General features: G+C 61.5%; 1 protein-coding gene across 6 annotated transcripts in view; it reads left to right on the forward strand.

Moving 5' to 3' along the window:
• The window catches only part of ADGRG1 (adhesion G protein-coupled receptor G1), a 39,333-nt gene that overhangs the window by 11,241 nt on the left and 6,858 nt on the right, over window positions 1–21,234 (forward strand). For 3 of the 6 annotated variants that reach the window (XM_014827293.3, XM_014827291.3, XM_044760950.2), the window contains exons 2-10: window positions 14,976–15,064; window positions 15,633–16,055; window positions 17,538–17,670; window positions 18,214–18,361; window positions 18,953–19,084; window positions 19,429–19,545; window positions 19,653–19,698; window positions 19,929–20,032; window positions 20,776–20,894. In XM_014827293.3, the coding sequence (XP_014682779.1) occupies window positions 15,010–15,064; window positions 15,633–16,055; window positions 17,538–17,670; window positions 18,214–18,361; window positions 18,953–19,084; window positions 19,429–19,545; window positions 19,653–19,698; window positions 19,929–20,032; window positions 20,776–20,894 (1,277 nt within the window). In that variant the 5' untranslated portion in view covers window positions 14,976–15,009. Of the gene's footprint in view, window positions 1–5,147; window positions 5,431–6,247; window positions 6,604–14,741; window positions 14,844–14,975; window positions 15,065–15,632; window positions 16,056–17,537; window positions 17,671–18,213; window positions 18,362–18,952; window positions 19,085–19,428; window positions 19,546–19,652; window positions 19,699–19,928; window positions 20,033–20,775; window positions 20,895–21,234 lie in introns of those variants that run through there. The other 3 variants (XM_070500277.1, XM_014827294.3, XM_014827292.3) reach the window with 3 other exon arrangements.

The raw sequence follows: 21,234 nt of genomic DNA on the forward strand, positions 1-21,234 counted from the left end.
CACACGCCTCTGTTCCCAAGGCTCCCATGGAGCCCACTGCAGAGACAGGGACGCTAAGGACACTGAGCGCAGAGGGCTCACCTGTGAGTAACTGCTTGTCTCTGGGGCTCAGAGTCTGCACTCTCATCCACCATGGCCTCCTGTCCCCTCAGTGGGAGGGGCTCCCTGGCCAGGCAGGCTCCGTGCTGGGTGCTGGAGGGCACGTGCCCTCGTCTTGAGCCCACCCCTGTGCTGCCAAGCCCACACTCCTCTGGGGCGGCAGGACCGCAGAGATGGCGAGGCCACTTGCCTGGGGAGAATCCTGGCCTTGCTCCTCTCTGGTAGTGTGAGCGTGGGCGTCTGCCTCACTTTCCTCCTTTGTAAAAAGTGAATAATGACAGCGTCTATGTCAGGGAGCCATTGTGAGGATGAAGGGGTTAACATAGGAAAGCGTTAAGAACACTGCCTGGTCCGTACAAATGTTAGCCTTGTCATGACCTCCCCATTGAGCAGATGGGTGCACGAAGGTCCAGGGATAACTTGTAATAACTTGGGGGACTACTTCCTGCCTCATCCCCCTACCCCCAGGGGAGCTGGAGGCACCTGGGCACTGGCAGGACCCACTGCCCACCTCTGGCTGACTTGTGCTTTGGCGGGGAGGCCGGTGCTGTGGGCACCGAGCTCCTGGGCTGGCGCCGGCTCTGGCTCAGGCCGTTGACGGTGAGCTAGGCAGTTCCAGGCAGGCAGAGATGAAAGCTGAGCCCTGGCAGAGCTGGCAGAGCTTCCAGGCACCAGTGGACAGGCCTCTGCATTAGAGGGAGATGGCCTGGGGGCAGGGGCCTCGTTGTCGGGAGCCGGCCCAGCTCCGAGCTCCTGGAAGCCTGGTGGTTCTGCTGCTAATGGCTCCAGAGCAGCTCTGGGCCACTTAAACTCCAAAGCAAGCACCAAGGAGAGATGGCGCCGCCTCCACCACCTCACAGGGCCCTGGCCCTAGCCCTCTAGGCCCACGTGGGAAAGGGGAGGGCTTCAGGGGCAACCTTCCTGGACCTCAGTGTCCTTACCTATACACAAGGATGACAATACCACCCCTGGCAGGGTTGTTGCTGGAATCTGGGGCAAGCAATGGCTGCAAAGTGGGTGCTTGGCACAAGGTGGGGCTTTGCGGGGTCTTCCTTACATCTCAGTTGAAGGCTTTGTCTGCAGGATCATGCGGTGGGTGAGTTAGAACTTGGTACAAATCCTTGAAAGGCAACCTTGAGCAAGCCACCATGTGTCTCTAAGCCTCATTATTTAGGCTGTAAAATGGGGGTGAAGATACCCAAGTCTCTAATATTTAAATGAGACGCTGTGGGGATTAACGGAGACAGCCACACAGTGTAGGGGCCCACGGCAGGAGGCCCCCCTCCCCAGCTGTCCTGGACCTTGGTCCCTCCACTGCCCAGCTCGGCGGTCCCTCTGGGAGAAGCAACACAAGGTGGGTGGCTCTGGGGCTGCCTGGTTCTGTCCTGGCTCCATCAGCTGTGTGAACTTGGACAGGTATATTGGCCTCTCTGTGCCTTGGTTTCCTCATCTTTCAGATGAGGATGGTAATGGTACCTTGAGCGGGTTAGGTGAGCCACGAAATCTTAAGTGCTGAGTATAGTGCCTGGCACACTGTAAGTGACGTTGTCATTGCCATTGTTCCGGGCCCCCACCAGGCCCTTCACTTAGGGAGAAGCAGTGAATTTATCCCCAAGCATTACGCCCGTCCTGAGTAATGTCTCTGGGAAGGGCCCCAGGCCCCAGGGAGCCACCCCCGTGGACATTCCCATCTAGTGGGCTCTTGATCGGCTGGCCTGAGGAGTTCTCCAAGTCTGGGGGTCCCTCCTGCTCCCTGGGACCCAAGGCCTGCCTGGCTTGGCCACGGTCCTAGGCCTGCAGGGGAGGCCTGAGTTTGAGCTGAGCTGGTGTCCTGGGACAGCACTGTCTGGTCACTTCTCTCCCAGGTTGAGTTCCCTTGGCCCCTGGGAGGCTGACTCCTTCTGGGTCCGTGGCTGACCCTGGCCCTCAGGGTGTGGCTCTGTGGCTGGCACCCTGGGTCTCTGACCCCGTGGCAGAGGGACAACTGCCCAGACCAACCTGCCTTGATGGGGACAAATGTGAGGGGTGAACCCCAGGGGCTGGCTGGGGCAGCTGACTCATGCTTGGCTTGGTGCCCCCTGCCCACTGGTCCTCTGGCTGTGTCACCATCCGGGCATGTGTCAACCCCTTTGGTGACTCATTACCCAACTCCCACCCCTCGTGTGGACAGCTTCACTGCCCACAAAGACCCCCATTCAGGCTTGGGTGCTGTTGCTCTTGGAGATTTGAATCTTAATCCACATTTCACAGATGAGGAAGAAGGTTCAAGGTCTCCTGGCCAGTCAGAGGTAGTCTCCTGCCTCCGGGCCTGGACCTTTGCCCACGGCACCACAGATGGTGTTCCCAGCAGAGGTAGTGAGTTCCCTGTCTTGCAGGTGTGTAAGTTTGGCAGGGAAGTTGTAGAGGGAACTTGGGCATCATGGGGGGTTCTTCGCGGCTTTTCTGGCCCTGTGGGGGAGAGGCACCCAATTCTCCCATTCTCCCATCATTAAGTCCCTAGACAGGACATCAGTTATTCTAGGAGCATCAGGCGATCTTTGTGGGCAGGTGGCGCCTCCACCCAGGAACCCTCTCCCCCGCCTCGTCTGTCACCAGGGCTGAACTTCCACCATGAGTGCCGTCTATCGCCTCTCCAGCGGCTCCTGAGAGCCTCCACCGTGAGCCAGATGGGGGCACAGAGGGCTCCAGGGCTCCAGGGAAACGGGACCGTCATGAGGCAGGGGGGGCTGAGGGGGAGTCGGGAAGGGGGACACCCACCTCCTGAATCCTCAGGGAGCCGATGCTGCCCCTCCCTCTCCCTCGCCCTGGTAGGGGTGTTCCCCCTCCCACGTACCTGTATGTGACATTTCCTTGCGAGAGCCATGGGTGGTGGGCAGGGCCGGAAGGAATCCTCGTGCGGTTTCCTCAAAGCTGTGCTCATGCTGTGCCCGGCACCGTGCCTGCCGCACCCTCTTGGGGCTCTGCCGCCTGGGTGCAGCCCTGGACCAGGTGGACAGGGTTTCTTCTCCAGCTCCTCGGCTGGGAGCCCAGCATGCCCAGGTCCCGGTGCCTGGATTGGGGAATGGGGAGCTGGGCCTGGAGCAGCACCCCATCATCACCATTGCTACCAGCACCATGGCCAGCTGTGAGCTGTGGTGGGGAAGACAGCCAGTCCCGTCCCATGGAGACCCGGCAGCAGGCGCCAGCACACCCAGGAATCCCGCCTCTGCCCCCGCCCCCACTCCCGGGTTTGGGCAGCCAGAGTTGGTAGCTGCAGTAGCTGCTGTGCAGGCAGGATGGGAGCGCAGGGGTCGGGGGGGCCTGGCCCTGTGCCTGTGCTGCCAGCTGCGGGGACCTGCGTGTCCCCCTCACTGAGGATAGAAAGAGGGCTAGCGTGCTGGAGCAGGTGAATGAGGAGGGCATACGGTGGACAGAGGGTGGGGCACTAGCTTGAGACGTTGGCCGTTAGGCTGCTCCCTGAGCCTCCATTACGTGACGTGTGAGATGAGCCTCCTCACTTTTGTCCACCTGCGCTCTGGTCAGGAGTGTCCTGTGAGGGGGTCAGTCTCCTGGGCAGAGACCTGGCGCTGGGCAGCAATAAGCTGCGAGCTGCTGTCAGCATTTGTATTATTCCAGGTGCTTAGCCAGGGTGGGTGGGGCCCGGGACGCTATGCCTGTTTCTCCCTGTGCCCCTGCAGTTAGTGGGCGCCAAGTGTGTGTAAGAGGCCGGGGGTCCCCATCCACCCCTGCACCGGCGTCCCCGAGCCACAGCCCCCCGCCAGCTCCTTTTAAGCCGGGATCTTTTGGTCCGAGAGGGACTGGCTTCTCCGGCCCAGCAGGCCCCAGAATCCTTTCCAGGCGAAGGTTCCACGGAGAACAGCAACTCCTTTCTTTGCTTTCTTTTCCTCTTCCTCCGGGGGCCAAAAATAGGCCCTGAATGGGACACAGCTCTGGGCGGCAGCGCAAGACAATAGCTGCCTCCTGACCAAAGCCACTCCTGGCTCTGGGCCATCGGTGGCGGCGGGCGGAGTAGAGGGGCGCTCGGCCCACCGCCCCACAGCCCCAGCCCCTCCTGCCTTTCCCACGGGCTCTGCCAGAAGCCGCCCTAAAGCCCCTCCAGCCCCTTGGAAGGTGATCGCCAAGGGGGCTCCCCACTGGCTCTGGGAAAGTGCTCATAGCTGATTGGCTGAGACCCTTAGCCCCCTGAGCAGCCCCATCCTGTCTGCTGATCTGCTGCTGGTCTGGGGCCCAAGGCCTCGCTGGAGGCACCCACTTTTGGTTTTCTTCTGTGCCCTGTCTGGCACATGGGAGGAGGCCACCCTGCAGCCCCGATGTTCTTTTCCTTTTGACTCAGTGGGACTTTTGTGTGTGTGTGTGAGGAAGATTGTCCGTGAGCTAACATCTGTGCCCATCTTCCTCTATTTCATGTGGGATGCCACCACAGCGTGGCTTGACAAGCTGGTGCTAGGACCACACCTGGGATCTGAATCTGCTGACCCAGATGGCAAAGCAGAGAGCACGAACTTAACCACTAGACCACTAGGCTGGCACCGTCAATAGGTTTTTTTTTTTTTTTAAAGATTGGCTCTTGAGCTAACATCTGTTGCCAATCTTCTATTTTTCATTCTTCTCCCCAAAGCCCCCCAGTACATAGCTGTATATTTTTAGTTGTGGGTCCTTCTAGTTGTGGCATGTGGGATGCTGCCTCAGTGTGGCCTGATGAGCGGTGCCATGTCCATGCCCAGGATCCGAACCAGGGAAACCCCGGGACGTCAAAGCAGAGCGTGCCAACTTAACCACTCGGCCACGGGGCCGGCCCTCAATAGGCATTTTTGATCCCAGGGTAGCCGCCACTGGGTTCCAAAAAGATTTGGTCTTAAAGCCAATGTTGACGAACTTCACAAGCAGGTGTCCCCCAGGGCTCGTCTAGACCCCGCCCTTCTGCTGCCGGCTCCTGGCCTGGCCAGCGTCCGAGTCGGGGGGCTTGGGCATGGGACAAGTGAGCCGGCCTGTGCCGTGCTGGGTCGGAGCTTGGCAGTGACGTCGTCCCCCAGCTGCCAACGGTTGCCAGGGCAACGGTTGCCAGGGCGGCTGTCACCTGCGCCCCTTCTCTGTGGCTGGCGGGCTGGCGGGCTGGCAGCCCATCTTCCCTGGCTGCCCCCTTTGTTCGAAGCTCCAGTGAGGTGAGGGGCGGGGGCTGGGGTGGCTCAGCCTCAAAGTCCTCCTCTGTCCTCTTGAAGTGACCCGCCACCCCAGCGGGCTGCAGCCAGCACACAAGGCAAGCCCTTCGCTCATTCAGTCACGCTCCTTATGTACTTACGGGCCCCTTGATGCCGCGCAGGAGGAGTCCAGGTACAGTGCTGCCCCTCCGTCCCTCCTCCCTCCATCCCCCTCACTCCTGGTCCCCCTTACCTCTCCCCACAACCCACCTCACCCCACTTCCCATCCCCCTCCCCTTTCCATTCTTCACCCTCCCCTCTCCTCCCCTCCTCACCCTTTCTGTTCTCCCTCTACCCCCTTCCTCCACCTCCCTCCCTCTCTCTCTCTCCTCTCCCTCTTCCCTCCATCCTCCTCCCCCTCCACCTCCCTCCCTCTCTCTCCTCTCCCTCTTCCCTCCATCCTCCTCCCCCTCCACCCCCTCTCCCTCTCCCTCCTCTCCCTCTTCCCTCCATCCTCCTCCCGCTCCACCTCCCTCTCCCTCTCTCTCCTCTCCCTCTTCCCTCCATCCTCCTCCCCCTCCACCTCCTCTCCCTCTCTCTCCTCTCCCTCTTCCCTCCATCCTCCCACCTCTCTACCCCCTCCCTCCCTCTCCCTCTTTCTCCTCTCCCTCTTCCCTCCAGCCTCCTTTCCCGCCATCCCCTCCTCCGTGTTTCTCCTCTCCCTCTTCCTTTCATCCCCCTCCACCTCCTCCCTCCCTCTCTCTCTCTCTCCTCTCCCTCTTCCCTCCATCCTCCTCCCCCTCCACCCCCTCCCTCCCTCTCCCTCTCTCTCCTCTCCCTCTTCCCTCCATCCTCCTCCCCCTCCACCCCCTCCCTCTCCCTCTCTCTCCTCTCCCTCTTCCCTCCATCCTCCTCCCCCTCCCTTCTCCCCAACACTGATAGAGTAGCTGATGGGTGGGGTGGAGGTGGGGCTGGGGTGGCCCTAGGGGTGCTGGGGAGCCATGGGTGCTGCTCTAGGGTGAGTTGGTCAGCTGGACTGAAGCGGCCTGGAGGAAGTGGTTAGGGTGAGGCCCCACAGCCCACCCCTCCTCAGTCATACTCCAGCTAAAAATTAGTTTTGTGCTCTCTGTGCTGCACACCTGGGGCTCACTCCCCGGGTTGAGGACAGGCATCTGAGGAGTGTTGGGAGGCGATGTCCAGGCCTGCAGGTGCCTGGAAGTGGAGCTGGGGTTGGGAGTCACCTGAGCCATTCTGACAGCCCCTGGGACCAGGGACCCCGGAGGCAGAGTGTTCAGCTAATGTCAAGGAAACACAGATTTTGAAGCATCTTCTACTGTGACTTTTAAAGACAAGCAGTTTCTAACAGGTAAGGTCAAGGGGAAAGGGCCCAAAAACAAGACAGTGAGTTCTAGAGCCGGGCCCTGGGGTCGCGTCTCACCTCCACCACTCGCTAGCTGGGTGGTCTCCGGCAGGTGACTGCACCTTCCCGGGCCTCGGCTTCCTTCTTTGTTTAATGGGCATGATGGCATCTGTCTCAGAAGGCTTTGGAGAGGGTTAACTGTGTCTGTTTGTGTAACGAGCTTAGACTCAAGCCTTGCATTTTCAAAGAGCTTCATTAACATCAGCCGTGTCACCGGAGGTGGAGGGCACGGTGCCCACGGGTGCGCAAGCAGCAATGGGGGACCTGGCGATGCTGCGCTGTGTGCTCAGTGAGCTGGGATGGGATCCTGGTCTATGCCTCCGCGGCCCGTCCCTGGGGGGAGCTGGTGGCTCCTCCTTGCCCAGGCACCGGCCCGACCGCCCGCCCGTGTGTGGAAGGGACCTCAGCCAGGGATCTGGGACCTGGGGGAGGAAGACAGAAAGTGAGGGCTGGCGGCTGACCTTGGGCACGCCGAGGGTCTTGCATGCCAGAGATGGGCTCTCGGCCAGGCCCAGGGTAGCTGAACTGCAGCCCTAAAAAATGAGCAGGGAGGTGACAGGCTGACCTTGTAGATCTGGCCTTGGGCAGTGTGAGAACACAGACGGAGACGGGGAACTTCAGCCAGACGGCCGAGGCCGCCTGTGGTTGGAGAGGGAAGCAGGGCTGGCTGGGAGAACAGAGGGCCCAGCATTCTCTTTGCCCCTGGCTGCCAGCTGGAGGTGAGCCCTGCCCCCACCCTGCGTAAGCGCCTGGAGGCCCTGGTCCAGGGAGAAGGCAGGTGGGGACTGGGGTCATAGTCACCCACTCTACAGAGCAGGAAACTGAGGCCCCGAGAGGGACAGGCTGGCCCCAAGTTCCCAGGGCCAATTAGCCGAAGAGCTAACTCTGGACCTTGTGTGTCTGACCCCTGCCAGCCCTCCTGGGTGCTCCTCGGGCAGGTGCTGGCTGGCGTGTGCCCCGGGTCCTGGAGCCCAGCCTCGGTGGCTCCTTGGGGACAGGGCGGGTGGGGGGGGACACTTGGCTGTGGGCTGTGCGGCCCCAGGAGCACGGAGCTGAACAGGGCTGGCACCGGAGTCCCTGGACTGCTTGTAAGAAACCCCGGAGCCCGAGCCTCACCCCTCCTCAACCCTTCTCCTCCCTTAGTGCTGGGGTTCTCCAAGCCACTTGACAACTCTAAGAGGCTTCGATGCTCCGTTCCTAAAAGGTCTTGCATCCTCGTATTCTCATTCTCTCTCTCTTTCTTTCTCTCCCTCCCTCCCAAGTCCAACATTGTAAGTGTCTCAGCTGTCTGAGGCAAGGCGGAGGGCCCGGTGGGCTGGGGCTGGCTTTAATGGAATGGTCAACCTGGAGACAGGGCTGGCAGTGCCCTTTGCCCTGGAGCGGGGGCTGCTGGCTGAAGGGAGGTGGGACGGGGCCAAATATACCCCAGGCTCCTGGGGGACCTCTTGCCTGGAAGTGTCCGGGATGGTGATGAGTTGCCCTGGGGAACAGCACAGCCTAAGTGGCTCCCGCAGCCCATCTCATGCTGGCTAATGGCCTTGGGGACAGCTCCGAGCGACGGGGAGGGGGCTGGAGGCTGGGAGGGGGTGATGCCGACAGGCTTCTTATCTGTTTGGTGTCAAGCCTTCTGGGAGCTTGGTCTCCACATTGGTAAGAGGTGTCGATCCGAAAAAGGTGCAGGGTTACAGTGGGCTGGGAAACGAAGCCCAGCTAGACTCTGTGGATTTTCTTTCTGCAGGACTTATCAGAGCCTTTGACATCTAATACGTAGGACCAAGAAGGGCCTGTAGTGTTTCTCTCCCTTGGGAACTAGTGCTTCTTAGAAGGTGCTCTGGCAAGTCACCTTATGGTAAAGTGAGGAGGATAGTCCCCGAGAAGGGAGGGGACTCCAGAGACCACAACGGCTAAACGCACAGGCTTTGAGCTTGAGCAGATTTGGGTTTGAGTCCTGGTGTGGTGCTACTTACTTGCTGTGTGATCTTGGGCATCACTTGGCCTCTCTGGACTTTGGTTTCCTTATCTTTGAAGTGGGGATAATGACAGCGTTCGCCTCATAGCGTGGTGGTGAGGACTGAGTAATCATTCGGGGAAGGTGCTGTGCAGGACCCTGGCTCAGACTGAGCGCTTGCTGAACGGGAGCTGTCGTTCCCTCCCCTTCGTGGTCTCCAGGTCCTTCTCACGGTGCCAGGTGGGCCCCTGTCCATTCCCACTCACCCTCTGCTGTTCCACTGAGCACTGGGTGGCCAGAGTGCGGAGGCGGTCAGTGAGGATGGGGAGGCCCGAGGCCCAGGGCATCGGGACCGTCAGAGACACGTCACAGGCTGGCACCCAGGGAGCAGGGCCAGTGTGTGCAGAGGTGGAGGTGGGAGCATCCAGCCCAGGCTGCTCTCTGTGTGGGTGATCCTGGGGCGGCCGCCCCAAGGCTTCTCACTCCGACGCTCTGGTTCCACCCTCTGCGGGCGGTCCTGGTAGCTGGCTCTCAGCGGGACTCGGAATCTTCTCCCCTGGCCCGGCCTGTCCCTCGCTGGCAGGGAGGGCCCACCTCTCCCCTGCCTCAGTCTCCCCACCAGGCCAGGGCCCGTCTGGGCACACAGAGGGAGCCGTGGCCCAAGGTGTGGCTGGACCAGAAGCTGTGAGGCCTGGGGCCCGGCTGGCAGGGGCAGCCCTCCAGGGTCTGGAGTGAGATGGGGGAACTCCGCGGGGGCACGAGCCGGCAGGGCCTGGGCCTCCGCCAGCCTCGGGGGCAGGCAGCCAGCTGAATTTTTATTCTCCTTTATTGTAGAAAAATTCCTGACACCTGAAGTCACGCTGCTTCCCCCAGAGTGACACCCTTCCTGCGGCAGCTCTCTGTGGTCACTGAGCTTGGGCTCAGTCACCGCACTTGGAGCGAGAGTGGCTTGAGTTTCGGGCTGCGCTCCTGGGGGCTGTGGGCGCTGCCGCCTGGCTGGGAGCGGCAGTGGCCCTGGGTTCACTTGGGGCTGGCGGGGCACCTCCTTTGGTTTGTGGGTACACGGTGTTTCTAAGCAAGATGGATTTTTAGGAAGCCGTTTGGAAACAGCAGGTGGAGGGTCCTCTAGCCCCCACCCCGCCCTCCACGGGGGAAACACCTGCAGGAGTCTCTGTGCCCGTTCCGTTCCGCTCGGAGCCTCCCCTCCCTGCTGCCCTGGGCCCCTCCCCGTTCCTCCTCCGGGGGGCCAACCTGCCCGCTCACCTGCCCCGCTCCGGGCCTTCTTTCCCTTTCCTGGCCTTGCTACCTGCAAACACTTGCCTGCGGGGCGAACACACACGCGTGCTTACACTCTCAAGGTTTGGTGCCTGCCCACCCCTCTCGTTGTCCCTCTCCTGGGCCAAATCTTTCCCTGATAAGGGCCTCTGCCCAGGGCTCGGGGTGGGGGGTAGCCAGCCGCTTGATGTTGCCCACCCCGACCCCTGAGGGCAGCTGGAGCAGGAGAGGCTCACACCTGGGACCCCCTGGGGCTCCCTCCCTCCCGCCTCCAGTCCCACCACCCAGGCCCCCCTGCTCTTGGCTGTCCCTGGGGAGGCCCCTCAGGTTCCCGGAGCCCTGCTAACGCCGGGGGAGCCGCAGAGGAGCACAGTGCCTCCTGGCCGAGGCTGGAGAAGGGCACCGCTGCTTCACCACTTAGCAGCTGAGTGACCTGGGGCCGGTCCCCACCTGTCTCTGACTCTCCTTGTAAACAGGGCCACACGTGTCATCCAGGCCTGTCACCCAGCGCTCCCCAGCCCGCGGAGTGTCGGTCCATGGGATGCTGGCTAAACCCAGACTCATTCCCCGGCCCTACCCCAGACCTGCTGCATCCTACCCTCTGTGCGGCGCGGGAATCTGCATTTTAGCTGCCTCCCTGGGTGGTTCTGACCCACGGCGGGTTGGAGCACCTCTGATGTGAACTCTTGTGGCAGTAGGGTGAAAGGCACCTAGCGTCGAGTGCAGGCTGTGGTCCTGCCCCCCCGAGGACACAGATGTGAATTCAGATAGGGGACAAGCAGCTCGGGAAGGCTCCCTGAGAGAGTGTCTTCGCTGAGCCTGAAAAGATGATCTGGGTTGTCACGGTGACAGGGAAGCATTGCAGGCAAGGGGACCGTCTGGAGGTGGGCTGGATAAGCTTGAGGCCCACCCTGTGTGTAACGGGAAGGAGAGGGAACCAGGTCCCGGCATCTTCCTGGAGAGGTGCCTGCCCGGGAAGGAGTGACTGACCCCTGAGCCGCCTGGGACCTGTCCACTCAACTTCCACCTCCATCCTCCGAGGAAATGGGTTTTCCAGGAGCCTGGACGGGCTATCGGTGACTCGTGGCTCCACGGGAATGGCAGAGGAAGTGACTCAGGCCCGGGGGGAGAAAGTGAGCCTGCCGGTCTCCTGCCCTCCCCCCGTCCCACACGGTGAAGATGGGCTCGGCCTGAGCTCAGCTGGAACCCCTTCTGCGCCCAGCCAGTCCTGGGCATGGGAGGGCCGGGGAGTCCTGGCTTAGGCCAGCCCTGGCTGCACCCCGCTCGGCCTGGATCCTTGGGGACCCCGTGATGGTGGCCCCCATTGTGTCAAGCTGGGCCGGACTGTTCTGTTCTCTGTGTGTTTACGGAAGGCCTGAGGTCAGGGGCGGCTGCTCCGGAAGGGGATCTGTGTGTGTGGGGGCTGCTCCCCTGGAGGGATCGGGCGTGAAGTCCTCTCTCCCAGGCTGGGATCTCTGAGCTGCCCAGGGTCTTGGCTTGCCCCCCATTTTCCTCTCCTTTTCTTTGGGGATGTCTCAAAGCCAGGGGAACATGCATCTCTCAGACCTTGGCCAGTGCCAGCTAGGCAAGACGATGTCTAGAGCGGGTCCCAGCTCCGTGTCTTGTCTCCACTCACAGTCATCCTGGAACAGATAGTCCTTCCCCTGCCTCAGTTTCCCGATCTGGAAAATGGCACAGCAGTAGAGCCAGGCTCACAGGGCAGCTCTGAGGGTTTGAGGCTGTGGAGGGTGTGGCTGGTGCTACTGCTGTCACCATCGTGCTGTTGCTAAAAGCCCCGCTCTCGGTAATGCCCAGGCTCCGGCCCGGTGCCGTGTGAGGTTAGCCGAGGGTCTTGCCTGCGGGCTGGTGGGAGGTTCTAAGAGCACCGGATGGCCGAAGCCCGTCCAGCTCTGAGGGTCTCCTGCTCCCGACCAGGGACAGGTCCTGTCCGTGTGGAGGTTCATATATGGACTCCTGGTTCCGGGCTTCAGGCTGCAGAGCACGGCCCCTCCCTGGGTGGTCAGGTGGTGGCCCCGGGTGGTGACTGGGCATCCTGCCGTCCTGCTGGAGGTGCAGGAGCGTGGGGCCGTCGTGGAGACGTACTGCGCCCTCTGAGTGGGGTGGCAGTGTGTGTACAGGGAGCAGGGGATGGGGGGTGCCGTGAGATGGGCAGGGGAGGGGCTCTCTGTCGGGCTGGCGGCAGTCGGGGGAAGAGCCCAGTGGACAAGTGGGACAGGGCCCTCTGCCTGCCCGACCGGGGCTAGAGCCTGTCCTTGTCCCCAGACCGGCTCTCCCGTCCCTGGGGGTGCCACGGCCGGCCTCGGGTCCGGGCTGCAAGGAGGGAAGTTTTCTGGGTGGGGCTTCGCTCTGCCCTTTGCCGTCAGTCCCGCAGAGGAAGTTTCTTGTCATGCTCCAAGAATTTCCCGGCAAGGTGCTCTGGATGTTGAGCTGGCCGTGGAGGCCACAAAGGGAGCATGGAGGGTGGGAGGGGAGGTGGAGGAGTGGGGCCTGTGGCAGGCTGGTAGGGGCAGGCACGAGCTGTCAGAAAGGATGCAGAGGTAGTTAGCTGACACCTCTGGCGCCTACCACTTGTGTGGCCCTGTTCTAAGTCCTTTACAGGTAGCAGTTCATCTCATGCTCACACTGACTCTTGAAATAGGCTCACTTTTTAGTCCTATTTAAAGATGAGGAAAGTGAGGCCCAGAGAGGGTGAGCAACTAGCTCCAGGACACACAGCTAGTGAGTGGAGGAACCAGGATTTGAACCCAGGCAGTCTGGCTCCAGAGTCCTCTCAACTGATAAGAGTGAGTTAAAGGAAGCCAGGTGGCCCCTCGCCCTCAAGTCCCAAGAGTGGTGAGGGGGACAGAGTTGTCCTTCTTGGCATGGGTGTTCAAACAGCCAGAGTGGAGGGGGGATGAGCCAGGAGGTGTCTGGGTCATGTGGTCGGCCCCTTGTCTGTGTCTGAATCCCTTCCATGGTACCTCACAGTGGTACAGCCTTGCTGGTGCCCCTCCAGTGACGGGGAGCTCACTCCCTCTCTCTGCTTCCTTTGCTCTCAAAGATCAGTCCAGGAGGACCGTTGTGAAGTGGACGGTTCTGCCCTGTCCTGGGCCTTGTCTACCGACGGTGCTGGCTCACTTTGAAAGTGAGCGGGCCACATGTGGGTTCTGGCCAGCTCCATCCTTGCTTGCTGTGTGGTGTCAGGAAGTTATTGGCCCTCTCTGGGCCTCAAATCTAAACACCATAAAATGGAGAATTAGGGCCAAATTCTCAAAGTGATCTGTGAGCTATGAGTTCACAAGTACAGAACGGTGGTCACAGCAAGTAGGGCTGCCTGCAGGAGGTGACATTTGGATTGGGGGTCAGAAGTAGATAGCAACAGGGACGGGTAGAAAGGAGAAGGATTGAGGCGGTCCGGGAGGGACATGTTCCTTTCTCCGGATGCTGGGTTTCCTTCTGCTGGTCTGAGGTGGCAGGAGGCAGTTTCCAAAGGAGCCAAAATGCTCAGAGGGGATGCAGAGCAAAACCATAAAAAACCTAGGAAACCCTAGGAAACAGTCACGTTCCCTAAAACACTTTCACATCCTTCTTCAAAGGGAACCTGTGGTGCCACCAGGGCAGGACGATGGGCCCAAATGGCCTCTGATTGGACTGATGAGGCCTGAGAAATTGGAGTTCTATTATGCATGGTGGGGCACAGGAGACTAGCTCTAGCTTGAGGGGGCCAGGTTAGTTCCAGCAAGGCCAGGCCCAGGAAGAGGGCAATGAGCTCCCACCTGGGCTACCCCTCCCTTTAACGCTGTCCTCAAATATTCCGTGCAAAAGCCACCACTTCCTGGAAGTCCTCCTTGATTTCTCTCAAACTCAGACTCCCCATATGCCCCCAGGTTGCCAGACTTCCCTTCGTCTGGCTTGTGGCTGATGATTGCATCTGTCTCCACGGCCGTATGCACTTCTGCATAGGATGAGGCTGCCTGTCTGTGTCTGCCAGCACCCAGCTGGTCACAGGGCAGGCTGGCAGTGGAGAGGGCCTAGCCACCTGGCATCTCTCTAGAGCACCCAGTCTCGCCCGGGAAGGGAGAGCCACTGGCCTCCGGAGTAAACTCGGGCAAGTCTTTTAACCCCTGGACCTCAGGTTCCTGGTCTGTAAGATGGACCCGCTTCCCGAGGTCAGAGGGAGGACTAACACAGGGCTGGGGTGGGGCGGTCAGCGCTGAGCCCCTAGAGGCCAGGGGCGGGCAGAAGTGCCCCCTTAGGCAGGCGTGGGCTGGGGGCGCCGGGCCTCCCCACCCCAGGCCGCACGGTGTCCCCGCCAGACAGGCTGGCTGGCTGTCCCTCGGCCTCCCCAGCTGCCAGGCCCTGGGAACCCACTCCCCCTGGTGGCTGTGACGGGCAGCACCCTTCCCCTCGGCAGGTGGAGGGCGCCGTGGGGGCACCGACCCGCCGCTCAGTTTCCCACCAGATCCACCCACCCCGCCCTCCTCCAGCATCCTCCAGGCCCCAGCATCCGGGCACCAGCATCCACAGAGATGGCTCAGGAGCCCCAGGCTGGCTGAGTGGGGGTGCACCATCCTGCACAGGCTGGGGGCTGCGAACAGACAGGCGCTGGCCCATGGTGGGAACCACGGGAGGCCAGGCCTGATGCAGAGGGGTTGGGGAAGGCTTCCTGTAGGAGGCGTCCTCCACGAGCTAGGTCTCAAGGATGATGACGGCGGGGTTCCTGGAAGAGAGCCCCGTTTTTCCTTGTCTCCTCCACGCCTGGGAGGAGCTGTCCCCAGCTAATTCTAGCCAAGGTCACCCCATCACTGCCGGGTCCAGAGGGAGATCGTATGATGAGCCCCGTTTTCTGTGACTTACACAGGGCCATGCAGCCAGCAGAGGCAGTGTTCGGGCTGGAACTTGGGCCTCCAGACGGCGCTGTCTCTTGATGCTCAGCTTCTGGCAGTTGGGGGGAGGGGAAGAGGTGAGGCCACGGGTTGTTTCCACACTGGCCTGCCCCCCACGTCCCACATCTGGGCTCCATTGGTCTCCCTCTCTGCAGGGCTGCCCACCGCCCTGCAGTCAGGCCCCTGGTGACGCTCCTGGCCTCTTTCAGGTGGTGGCTCCTCAGGGTGACTTCAGGGAGGAAGATGGCTCCCCAGACGCTGCTGCAGATAGCGCTGTTCCTGCTCCTCCTGGTTCAAGGTGTGCTTTCCTGTGGGTCCCCGGGACGGTTGTGCCTTATGTTAAAAGGCCCTGTGTCTAGGATGGCTGCCAGCAAAGTCACTAACCCTTCGGGCAGGCATGGGCCTGCAGACACAGCTTAGCAAGTGGATGGTATTTTGGAGAAAAGAAAAAGATAGCCCTTCTTTCCAGCAGATGCAACCCCACCGTGAACAGCTTGGGGGACACGGGGAACATGGACTGGGTTTCAGCCCCACTCACCTCTGCAGTCAGATCATCCTTGAGCCATGCACAGCCTGCACAACTGTCTACGGCAGGCATCGCCTCGTTAAATATCTTATTGCTACTAAAAGGGTTTTTTAGCATTTGAAATTATTATTAATTTTGAGTTTGTTCTTTTCGTATTTTGAAACCAGTAATTTTGAGCAGGGTAGACTCACATTTTTGTAGACCCTTTGAGGCATAGTCCCTTGAAATGTGTGTGGGTCCCAGGCACTGGGCTCCTGTGTTCTGGGCCCTGGCCTGCCCCCTCCCATGGCCCTGGCTGGCGCCCGCCCCAGAGTCCCATCTGTAGTCTCTGTGTCCTCAGGTGCCCGTGGCAGGGGCCCCGGGGAAGACTTCCGCTTCTGCGGCCAGCGGAACCAGACACAGAGGAGCAGCCTCCGTTACAGTGAGACGCCGGAGCTGCGCATCTCCATCCAGAACTCCGAGGAGGCCCTCACGGTCCACGCCCCCTTCCCCGGAGTCTCCCCGGACCCCCAGGATTTCCCGGAGCCCAGGGGCCTTTACCACTTCTGCCTCTACTGGAACCGCCGTGCGGGGAAACTGCATCTGCAGTACGGCAAGAAGGACTTCCCACTGAGCGACGGGGCCTCCCGCCTTCTGTGCTTCCAGTCCCAGGAGGAGAGCCGGGCCCAGGGCCCCCCGCTGCTTGCCACCTCTGTCAGCTCCTGGTGGAGGCCCTGGAACACCAGCCTGCCCAGCGCTGCTGGCTTTACCTTTTCCTTCCACGGTGAGGGACTTCCAGGTGGAAGGAACAGCATGGGAAAAGGCCCGGAGGCAGGCTTGAGAGCAGACGGGATGCGAGAGCGAGGTCACGGAGCTGGGGCATTGTGCACGGGCAGTGGGGAGCCATCAGAGGTGTCTGAGGAGGGTTGAGGGCTCCCAGGTGCACTTCAGGAGGGTGTGTGGGAAGGCAGGGCCGAGGGCGGAGGGGTAGGTCCGGTGGAGAGGCTGCAGGGACGGTCCAGGGCAAGAAAGATGAAGCCTGAGAGAGGTGGGAGCCGAGAGGACGGGAAGACGGGACAGGCTGTCAGGAGCCAGAGGAAAATTTCCGCTTCATCATCATCATCATCAATTGTTCATCCCCCTTTCATGGAGGAGGAAACTGAGGCACAGAGGGGCACAAAGCTGCACAGCTCCTAAGTGAGGGAGCCAGGATTTACACCCAGCAGCTGATTGGCGTTTGGGGTCGGTGGGTGCAGGAGACGTTGCAGGTCAGGGAGGCACGAGGCAGCCTCTGACGTGCGGAGGCTGTGTGTTCTGCTGCAGTGTGACTGGTGTGGTGTGGCCGTCGCCTCCTGTGGCGCTGAGGGAGGACAGGGGGCCAGAGGGAGCTGCAGGCCTCCTGGGGTCTTGGTTTACCTGGTTCTCACTCCTTCCGGGCATCTGGGGTTGGGGGCGGGGCTCCCAGGGGTGGGGTCGGGGGGACACAGCCCTTTGACGATGTCAGCAGCTCCAGGATGGTGATGGCGCTGGGGATGGCAGGGCAGACCTGGCTCCCGGCCCAGGGGCTGTCCCGTGAAGCCGACAGGCCCCCACCCCCAGGCTGGGATTCGGCCCCAGCCGGGCAGGTTCAGGGCAAAGTCAGGCACAGCTGGGCACATTTCCGGCCTGGTAGTCTTTGGCCCCTAGAGCGTTTTTTTAAAAACATGAGCCAGAGTTTTCAAATCGCCTAAAAATCAGGCTTTCTGCCTCATAAATTCAGATGTGGCTACCCAGCGCCTGCCTGCCTTGATGGTGCAGGCGTGCCTCCTCCCCACATGTCTCTGTCCCCGTCTGCCTGCCTCGTCTCCACCCCTTCTGACCCCTGGACACACCTGAGTCTGTGGCCCTGGGGTGCAGGCGACACGGCGGAGGGCCTGGAGCCTGGGGAGGGGCCGGCTGGTGGCATGGAGTCCCCAGAGGCACCACACAGGCCCCCCCAACCCCCCGTCTCTCCTGGCCCTGGAACGGCGCTTCCAGCTCCGTGTGTGGCCAGAAGGGGGCTGGGTCAGTGCCTCCCACCCGGCCCTGGGGGGGCTGGAGCTGTGGAGGGTCCCATGGGGCAGAGCCCCCATCTGGCTGGCCTCATCTCTGAGTGACCATGGGGGGATCCACCCCACCTCTCGGATCCTCGGTTTCCTCTCCTGTAACATGGGGATAGAAGCTTCCAGAGTTGCAGGAGGATTAAATGGGAGCACAGCCTGAGGCAGGTCCGTCTGTGCCCCCCCAGACCCTCCCCAGAAGGCCTCCCACGAGGCCTCCGTGGACATGTGTGACCTGAAGAGAGAGCTCCAGCTGCTCAGCCAGCTTCTGCAGCACCCACAGAAGATGGGGAGGAGGCCCTCACCCACCCCTGCCCACCAGTGAGTGCGGGAGGCCAGGAGGGGCCCCCGGGCCTGGCCGGGTTGGGCCTGGGGTGGGGGCCAGTGGGGGGCCTCTCCTGGGGCTGGAACCTTCTCATCGTCCCATCTCCTCCTGGAGGAGCCAAGAGGCCGCCCTGCAGGCCAAGCCCCTCGCCTGCCCTATGAGAACGTTGTAAGAAGAAACATCACAGCCCTGTCCCAGGACGGCCCCCCAGTAAAGGGGAAGCGGTCAGCCCACTTTAGAGCTCGGCAGACTGAGGCCCAGAGATGGTTAGGGCTGCTCCATGGCCATGGAGGGCTCGGTCCAGGCAGACCTGGGGCCAGGACCCGGGGCTGAGTCCCAGGAGAGCCCCACCCTGTCTGCTTCCTCCAGCTTCCTCTGTCCCCCGCAGCTCACTCTCTCTGTCCCTCACTCACCGGCTGTGTCCCCTATCGCCCTGACCCTCCTTCCCCTCTCTCCTCCCTCTCTCCTGGGTACCTGTCTCTCCCTCCCGGCCCGCCCCTCTGCCTTCCGGGCCCTCACCCGCCCCCTCGCCCTGCCAGGAGGCTGCAGAGCCTGGAGTCGAAGCTGGCCTCGGTGAGGTTCACGGGGCACACGGCGTCCTTCGAGGAGGATCGGGTCAACGCCACGGTGTGGAAGCTCCAGCCCACGGCCGGCCTCCAGGACCTACACATCCACGCCCGCCAGGAGGTCAGGGGTCAGGGTCTGGGCCGGCCAGGACAGGAAGCAGATGCGGGGGCTGTGAGCGCGCCCCTCCCCCGGGCCTCCAGGAACCAGGCGTGTGCCCCGGAGGAGGGCCTAGGCCAGGGAATGCCCGTGGGGTAGCGCCACAGCACTGAGGACCTTCCTGGATGGTGGTGGGGACAGAGGCGGGGCAGGACTGCTCCTGCGCCAGGGCCCCTGCGGCACACCGTGTGGACAGAAGAGCAACCCCAGAATGCTGTGCATGCACCTCGGTCCTGAGACTGCCCCTCCAGGGGACCTGGTTAGCGGGAAGCCACCTGCACCGCCCCCATCCCCCAACACCAGGAAGCTGTAGGCAGAGGTGGCCCGGACCACAGAACACCCCTTCACCCCGGGCCCTGGGCTCTAACCACAAGGCTCCCCAGCTGGCACTGGTGCCTGGGAAAGGAGGGGCGAGAAGGGTTGTTGTGAGTCAGGCTCGGCTCCTGAAGGAGGTGGGCTGAGAGATGGCAGCATGCAGGAAGGTATGGGGTGGGGATGTGGAGGGGAGCTGGGGGTCCACCTCTGCCTAAGCCCCAGTGGGACCCTGGTCTGCAGGAGGAGCGGGGCGACATCCTGGAGTACTCGGTGCTGCTGCCCCGCGCGCTCTTCCAGAAGACCAAAGGCCGGAGGGGGGAGGCCGAGAAGAGACTCCTCCTGGTGGATTTCAGCAGTCAAGCCCTGTTCCAGGTGTGGGCCCTCACCCTCATGCTCTCCCCTGGGGAAAGCCGTGGGGAAGGAGGGATGGAAGGAGGCGTGGAGCTGAGCCACCTCTTCCAGGAGTCAGAGCCTTTCCTGTAAAGTCAGAAATTGGACTGCAATCTGCAAATCTCCCCAGGAGAGGTCTGAAGGCTGTTGCTCTTACTACAGTGTAAATGACTACATGTGCAAGAATTGTTTCCAGAGGGCAGCTCAGCATCTCAAAGTGGTGTGCTGGGGAGAAACAGGAGTCTAGCGAGCCTTGGGGACCCCTGGGTCTTTCTTTCCAGCCCTGAGCCCCCTCCCTACTCTCTCCCGCCACCCTGTATATCCAGGACAAGAATTCCAGCCAAGTCTTAGGTGAGAAGGTCTTGGGTATCATGGTGGAGAACACCAAAGTGGCCAACCTCTCAGAGCCCGTGGTGCTCACCTTCCAGCACCAGCCGCAGCCGGTGAGTGTTAGCAGACCAGCCAAGGGGACGAGCCTGTCCAAGGCCTCCCTTCTGAACCATTGGCTGTGACAAATGGGATCCGCTCTCCTTCCCTCTCGTCCCTACAGAAGAACGTGACTCTGCAGTGTGTCTTCTGGGTTGAAGACCTGACACGTGAGTGTGGAGGGGTCGCCAAGCTGGGCAGGTGTCTGGAGGAGAGAGGTGGTCCTGGAGGGTGGGGGAGATGGGGTCAATCAGGGAGGGCTTCCTGGAGAAAGTGATGGCAGACTAGGGATCTGCCAGATGGAGCAGAGGCCTGGAAGAGTCATACAGTCATGCATTTGGGAGCACAGTGGGTCCTGGGGGCCTGGGCTTATCAGAGCCCCATGCTGTCCCCTCCTCAGTGCGCAGCCCGGGGAGCTGGAGCGACGCTGGGTGTGAGACCATCAGGAGAGAGACAGAGACGTCCTGCCTCTGCAACCACCTGACCTACTTTGCAGTGCTGATGGTGAGGGGCCTCCTGCCCTGCAGCCGCACCACAGGCCGAGTGCTTGCTGTGGGCCAGCCGCTCTCACATATATGTCAGTCATTCCTCCCAGCAACCCCCGAGGCGGCTTCTGTTGTCCCATTTCATAGATAAGGAAACTGAAGCTCAGAGAGGTTCAGCAATTTGCCCAGGGTCACACAGCTAGGAAGTAAAAGCACTGGTCTCTAAAGGCCTTGGTCTTTATTCCCAACTTTGGGTGCCTGATAAACATACCGATTCCTGGCCCGAGCCTAGGATCCTGACTCCACAGGCTGGGGTGGGGCCAGGAGGCTGTTCCTCTGGGGGATGCCGAGGCCCGGCATGGAGCCCTTGCAGTGCACTTCAGTGCCCCAAGCTCTCAGGAGCTTGGTATCCTAGGTTCGTTCTCCCAGAATCTTAGGACCCCGGCATCTGAGGGCCGGATGGCCTTCCAGCTCTCCCTGGGGTGGGGAGCTCACTCCTTTACAGGAACCCCGTTCCGGTGTTGGACGTCACAGACACATCATTAGTGCCGGGACAGAAAAGGGAGTCTCGGGGGGGAGGTTCTTGACGTTTGGGGGTCAGGGACCCATTTGAGAGTGTGGTGGAGGCCACAGAGCCCCCCAGAAAAATCCACCCATGGGGCCACATTCTGCTCTGTTTGGGGGGTGTGGCTTCATCTGGGGGACCCCCCCGTGTCGAGCTGGGGACGCGGAGGCCAGCCCTACTCTGTCTCGTGGACCCAGGTGGCCTCCGTGGAGGTGGACCCCGTGCACAAGCACTACCTGACCCTCCTCTCCTACGTGGGCTGTGTCATCTCCGCGCTGGCCTGTACCCTCACCATCGCCGCCTACCTCTGCTCCAGGTGGGCCGGGGAGGGTGCGGGAAGAGGGCAGCACGGAGGAGCCCGCCCTGGAGGCTGGCCCGGCTGCCCCTGCGGTGGGTGTGGTGGCGGGAGGCCTGGAGGCACAGCCGGCTGACCCTCGGGGCCGCGTCTCCTCCTCGGGTCTGCGGCATTTGGAGAACGTGACGTTTACAGATTTGATTAACTGCCAACCTTGGAAATCAGGACAATCGGCATAAAAATCTAGATTTCTGCCTTTGGATGACCAGCAGTGACCCCGCTGGGGGCGCGTGGTGATACGATGGTGATGGTGGTAACGGTTATGCTTACCTCGAGCCTCCCACGTGCCCCGCACTGTTCT

This window comes from Equus asinus, chromosome 28, assembly GCF_041296235.1.
Source record: "Equus asinus isolate D_3611 breed Donkey chromosome 28, EquAss-T2T_v2, whole genome shotgun sequence".
In the NCBI taxonomy this organism is placed as follows: domain Eukaryota; kingdom Metazoa; phylum Chordata; class Mammalia; order Perissodactyla; family Equidae; genus Equus; species Equus asinus.